The sequence below is a fragment of the Physeter macrocephalus genome, chromosome 20 (assembly GCF_002837175.3).
Source record: "Physeter macrocephalus isolate SW-GA chromosome 20, ASM283717v5, whole genome shotgun sequence".
Taxonomy (NCBI): domain Eukaryota; kingdom Metazoa; phylum Chordata; class Mammalia; order Artiodactyla; family Physeteridae; genus Physeter; species Physeter macrocephalus.
This window is the reverse complement of record NC_041233.1, coordinates 113,664,084-113,670,545: the sequence shown is the minus strand read 5'-3', so window position 1 is coordinate 113,670,545 and position 6,462 is coordinate 113,664,084. Positions and strand designations below refer to the sequence as shown.

The 6,462-nt window shown below is 40.7% G+C and overlaps 1 protein-coding gene across 1 annotated transcript; it reads right to left on the bottom strand.

Annotated features, from left to right (window-relative positions):
* Positions 1-4,253: 4,253 nt before the first annotated feature.
* On the bottom strand, positions 4,254-4,724 carry LOC102991840 (60S ribosomal protein L23-like). The gene has a single exon (XM_007127691.2). It carries the CDS (start codon positions 4,698-4,700, stop codon positions 4,278-4,280), a length of 423 nt encoding a protein of 140 aa, XP_007127753.1. The 5' UTR covers positions 4,701-4,724; the 3' UTR covers positions 4,254-4,277.
* Between the last annotated feature and the right edge of the window lie 1,738 nt (positions 4,725-6,462).

Here is a 6,462-nt window from a genome sequence, read left to right as displayed (position 1 = left end):
TAGCTACCTGGATCCCCACCCCTGCAAGCCCAGCCTTCACACCCTGTGGACCACTTGTCCACACACAATGCTCTTCCGCGCCAGCGAATCCCCCAGCCAGGCTGCTTCCTGAGGATGGGTTTTCCTCTCACCAGCCCATTGACAGCATTTTCTCAGAGCCGGTCTACTAAAGAGAGACATTCTGGGCCCCAGAGAGTCCCTCACCGGAGGACAGGAATACGCGCTTGGCTGTCTGGTGGAGTCGCGTAAGTAACAACGCTGGTCCATGTGGGTGGGCATTTTGGGTATAGTTTTCCTAGAAAAAAGAAATGGTGAGAAGTCGCGCAAAAGTATGAGCCACCGTCTGAGGGCTCTTGAGTGGTAAAGCCACCAAGAGGGAATGAGCAGAAAGAGGGAATCAAGGAGATGTGGAGAGGACTGCGCCGGGAGTATGCCAGCAGAGCAGCCAGTGGCCAAAGCAGGACGCATAAAGCTAGCAGTTCAAACCACGCGACCCGGCCAGCGTGAACGTAAACACGTTTGCCTCAAGGTGAAGCACTGAACGTAATCATTAAATGAAGTTCTTACGTCTACGTAAATGAGTAGATCGACAGATAGATACATACACATACACCTAGATGGTTTATACATATACAACACATATACATACACACATTTATATTTGGGAGGGAAAGGGGGGCAAGGAGAGAGGGGAGGATGGAGGGAGGAGAACGCGGCTGCCGGTCACGTGCAAGGCTACTCAGGAGACCTTTCCTATTTAACCATCGAAACAAAAGTGACTTCCCTCCCTTGTTAAAATTAACATTTGCATCTAGGTCCTTACCTTTCCTCAAGTTCACAGCTCTCCTCTGAGACAGCTGAGGGCAAAACTGCAAGAGCTAAAGATCAGGAGAATTATTTCCACGGCTTCCACCCTCCATCTCCACTGCGGCGACACAGGGACTTGTGTGGCGCTGGGGGGGGTGGGGGGGACTGGGCTGCCCTTTGAGGCTGGAGGGCAGTTGGAGGGACATGGTCCAGGGAGAAACGGGCGGATTTCCTGCAACAGAATATCAGGGTGGAACCTCACGCCTCACCTCAGGACACTATTGACACATATACACACAGAAATTAAAAAAAAAAAAAAAAATTGGGTAAAGTCAGACATCATCACCGACATCTTGGTTATTCTCATTCCGTCGGAGACCTGGGTCTCCCGCGGAAGTGCTGGCCTCCGCGCTGCCCATAATCCTGCAGGCTCTCGTCTCTACCCCGCCTCCGTCTGTGTCTCCCAACAGTTCCACACCGACGGTGGGAGTCGACTTCCTCTCAAATACTCCACCTTGTTCCTGAACGTTCCTTCTCTCCTTGCCTCGAATGGAGCCTGGGTGTTCTCTGAGACACAGGGAACTCCTGCTGGATCCCTTTAAAGATGCACCGTTTTCACATCTGAACCTCACACAGGGTAAGTGTGGGACATCAGCTCCTGCCCTCTTTGTTTCCATGCTGGTTCTAGACCATTCTTTATAGCTATAAAATTAAATATATATATTAAATATATTATATTAAAATTATATTAAATAATTATATTAAAAATATATTAAAATTAAATATATGTGTATATATAACTTCATAAAATTGCACATGAATTATAAAACCAATATAATAGTATGACTTACACATTCACGTAGGTATTGCAGTATTTTTTTTTTAACATCTTTATTGGAGTATAATTGCTTTACAATGGTGTGTTAGTTTCTGCTGTATAACAGGATGAATCAGCTATACGTATACATTTATCCCCATTTCTCCTCCCTCTTGTGTCTCCCTCCCACCCTCCGTATCCCACGCCTCTAGGTGGTCACAAAGCACCGAGCTGATCTCCCTGTGCTATGCGGCTGCTTCCCACTAGCCCTCTATTTTACATTTGGTAGCGTCTATATGTCCATGCCACTCTCTCACTTCGTCCCAGCTTACCCTTCCCCCTCCCCGTGTCCTCAAGTCCATTCTCTAGGTCTACGTCTTTATTCCTGTCCTGCCCCTAGGTTCTTCAGAACTTTTTTTTTATTTTTTAGATTCCATATATATGTTAGCACACGGTATTTGTTTTTCTCTTTCTGACTTACTTCACTCTGTATGACAGTCTCTAGATCCATCCATCTCACTTCAAATAACTCAATTTTGTTTCTTTTTATGGCTGGTATTGCAGTATTAAATAGAAACAAAAGTTACTACTCCTTCTTAACTCCAGTCTCATCTTTAATTTTTGTTTTGTTTTGTTGTTGTTCTTCTGATAATATAATAGTTCTATATAGCATGTGTGTACCTCTATTTCTTTATAACTAATTTTATATAGCATTTAAACATCCTTCTCAATGAAAGATGAAGAAATTGTGCTACTTCTGCCTAACTCTCTCTTGCCTTTCTGTGTTTCTTCATTGCCTTATTATTTTTTAGTGTTTTATTGGTTATATTTATCACTATGTAATTCTTCATTTCTTCTTTGATCTACTTAAGAGAGTACATCAATTTCCCCACTAAGTAAGAAGAATAAATTAACATCCTTCTAATATTTTCTTCTTGTCCTCTCCAACTCCAAACTTTTCTGTGAAAATATTTCTGCCACATCAGTTTATAACGTCTGCATTGTGTACTATGCTGTAATCAGTGCTTTGATGTTTTGTCTGTAGATTGGAAAAAATAGTTGGAATGCTGTCATTCTGCTCTACATAAATATTATATGTTGCAAATTCACATAGCAGAATTGGACCTGTAGGGCCTCAAATATAGTTCAATAGTTCAACCTCATCAAATTTCTGATGTGTAATGCTGAATACCTGAGAAAAATCTCACAGTGATGTACTTGATTGGCTGCTCAAAAGCCCACCACATTTTAGATTTAAAATAATAACAACAGTAATAATAACAACAAAAATGACAACAACTGTGCCTAACTGTGAGCCTCATTTTTGAAGAATAGGCACTTTAAATAATACAGGTTGTTAATAGCTGACCCATCCCCCTCTTGGTTAAGTTCTGGATGCTTTGCTCTTGCCATGGAAGCAGGAACTCCTCTGAGTGAAGGGGGTTCTTTATCACTTCCCTGGGACACACATCATGAATGTCTGCTGGACTTCTAAGCACCTGCCCCCACCCCCATGACCACAGTGGCTTCCTTAGTTATTAAACTTAGGACTTTCCACTCCACTAGGCCAAAAAATCAAGACCCTATTACCAGAGGAAAATCTCATTGGCCCCCGATGCACGTATTTAGCTGTGATTTTATTTGTCCATGAAGAAGAACTGAGGATTTGTGGAAACTTTTGCTGAAAGGTCTATCAGCATTGACTGACTGGAAGATCTCTCCTTCAAAAAGTACTCCAAGATCCTCCGGAAGTTTTCCTGTCCCAATCAGGGTCATGGATACTCTAGCAGTAAAAGCTGCAAAAGACACCAATATTTGTGCCCCAAAAAAAAAAAAAAAATCCCATGAGGACAACTAAGGGAAACTGGAAATGGTTAAGAAGTCAGTGCTTGTTTGTTCATGTGTTTCTTCTCTTGGTTGAACTTATTGGCAGGAATGGAACAAAAAAATAGAATTAAAGATGTTAAGGGTCCATATAGGGTCTCTTCCTTGCTCTGTCAAGCAGAGCAATGCAGCATGCTGTTTTTTCCTTATGATAAAATGCTTGCTCATTTTACAAAATACAGGAACCATGGATAAGCAGAAAGACATGAAAAACTCCCAAAAGCCCACCATGCAGAGATAATCTGTTCATATTTTAATTTAATAATAATAATGTCCATTGATTCTTTCTGACAATGTGTTCATAATACAGATTTTGTCAAATTGCTTTTTCCCTTAAAAATACTATTTGATAATTTTCAGGTCAATATAATTTCAAATTAATAATTTACTCCTTCAATTTATAGTCTAGTAAAGACATAGGATTCTATTCTATGTATATATCATAACTTTTAACCACTATTTTATCCCTGGACATTTCATTTTTAATAGTACTTAAAATACTGTTACGTAACAGTATTTTGCACACATGCATTATGATTTCCTTAAAGAAATTCCTATAAGCAAAATTTCTAGTTCACAAGCTTTGTTGTTTTGTTTTCAACATATTTTAAATGGCCTTTGAACTTTGATTTTTACCAGTGCAGTGTAAGTTTCCATTTTTTATATCCTTCTGAATGGTGGGCATTAGAAATATTTATTTTTACAGAAGAAATTTAGTCATATTTTATTTGACTAGTTCTTTTTTTTCTTTTACAAATACACCGAAGGATCATGCAATGCTGCCAGCATTGGATGCAATCCTGGGCCACAAGTCTGCACATTCCTTTGCAACTGGTCCTGTGACGGCAGAACCTTTCATCTCGCCTTTATTGTTTACTATGACCCCTGCGTTATCTTCAAAATAAAGAAACGCACCATCTTTTCTCTGGTATGATTTTCGTTGTCGAATTACCACTGCTGGATGTACCTTCTTTCTAAGCTCTGGTTTGCCCTTCTTGACGGTGGCCATCACCATGTCACCCACACCAGCAGCAGGAAGTCTATTCAGTCGTCCCTTGATCCCCTTCACAGAGATGATATACAGATTTTTGGCTCCTGTGTTGTCAGCACAGGTGATCACCGCTCCAACCGGAAGACCCAAGGAAATCCGGAATTTCGCACCAGAAGACCCACCATGTCCTTGCTTCGACATCTTGAACGCCGGAAAGGGACAAAAAACAAAACAAAACAAAGCAAAACAAAACAAAAAAACTTGTCTAGTTCTTAAAGCTAGTTTTAGTTTAATTGATTTTCTAGGTTCCAAAACAAAAAGTGGCATTAAAAACTTATACTTGAGCAATGATCATTACAACATTCCCTGAAGAGGGACAAACTATGAAATGCAGCTTCAATTTTGTGTTAATATTTTCAGGATCCTTCCTTAGCCTTATTCTTCTCCTTCACCCTTTTTTGGGTGGGGAGGGGATGCAACACGAGGACACACAAGATTCAGTACTCTCAGATTCTGGAATACTCCTGTAAATCCATCCACAGGTCTGAAGCCTTATTGAAGGATAAGCCTTTATTTAAAATTTATCAGTACTCGTGTTTGTTACCAGTAACATTCGCATTTTACAAGACAAACAGGAGGTTTAAGCAAATGAAACTTATCAAGAACAATTAAGTTTCTGGGAAGTATTTACTCTCTAAAGTCTTATGATCAAGCAGGGTATGTAGCTGCCAATTCCAAGTCCCAGTCAGGCCAATCCTCTTCTTTTGATTTTGTTTACAGAGGACTTGTCAGGATCTTATGGTCAATCAAATAGTCTAAACAGCATGGGGACATATGGCAAGTCAAGGAGGTCAAAGCACCAGCTCAGCCAGGAATTTGAAAATAATCTTCAGACGCTTCCCTGGAGATCTATCTCTCTGGGTTATTTGAAATGTCCTGTTGTTACTCATCCAATCGTGGACCGCATCTAAAATACCCTGATCTAGAAGTTGCCCCGCCTATATTTGAATGCCACCTGGAGGAGAGGAATAACTACTCTTCGAAAGAACATATTCTGTTTTAGAAAAACATTACTTGAAAAGCTGTATTGACCTAAAGCCGCTCAATAGCATCCAATCATACATTTTTAAAATTACATTCAAAATTAAAATATATCAGGCACCACTCTAAGTTAGGAGCTTTACCAATTTTAATTAACTTAGTTCTTAATGGGGAGGTACTATGATCCCCATTTTACAGAAGGAGAACTGAGCCAGAGAGAATTTAGAAACGTTGTTCAACGTTACCACGATTGGTGAATGACGGCCCCCTTCAAGCCCAGGTAGTCAGATGCCAGAATCAGTGTTTTTAAGGACTGTGTACACTATACTGCTTCTTTTATGCTTTGGGTACGTCAAAGAGAGACCTAACAAAAGGTCTTTTCCATAGGAACTGTTAACTGCAGTCTTCTAGAACATTAAAGCATGCGACATGGCAATGTCACAAGTGTTGGTTCCAAACAGAAGGTCATCACAGATGAGCAAGGCAGAGGTTCTGAACACATAAAAAAGCGTCCGACTTGATTCTGGATTCAATAGCTCTTAGTGAAATGGTTTGATTCACTAGCTTTTGTACCTATGAGTCGAGGTGACCTGGTGAGCTTAAAACCAGTGCAGATTATTAAATTGTATGCCCTGGAAACACTGATGCTGGTGACTGGCCAGGGTCAGGAATCTGCATTTTTACCAAAGCTCCCTGGGTGAATCGAATGGACTGTGGTTTGGAAACCATGGAATTTCCTAACTCAGTCTTTCTCAAATTGTGGTCCCTGGAGAGCAGCTTCAGCCTCACCTGGCACTTGGTAGAAGTACAAATTCTCTGTCCCCACCCTGGACTTAGGGATCATGGAAATCTCTTTTAACAGACCCTACAGGTGACCCAAATGCCTGTTAAAGTTTGAGAACCACTGCCCTAACTTTGAATC

Coding starts and splice junctions, on each gene's coding strand:
- LOC102991840 (XM_007127691.2), bottom strand. CDS start 4,700: ATGTCGAAGCAAGGACATGGTGGGTCTTCTGGTGCGAAATTCCGGATT.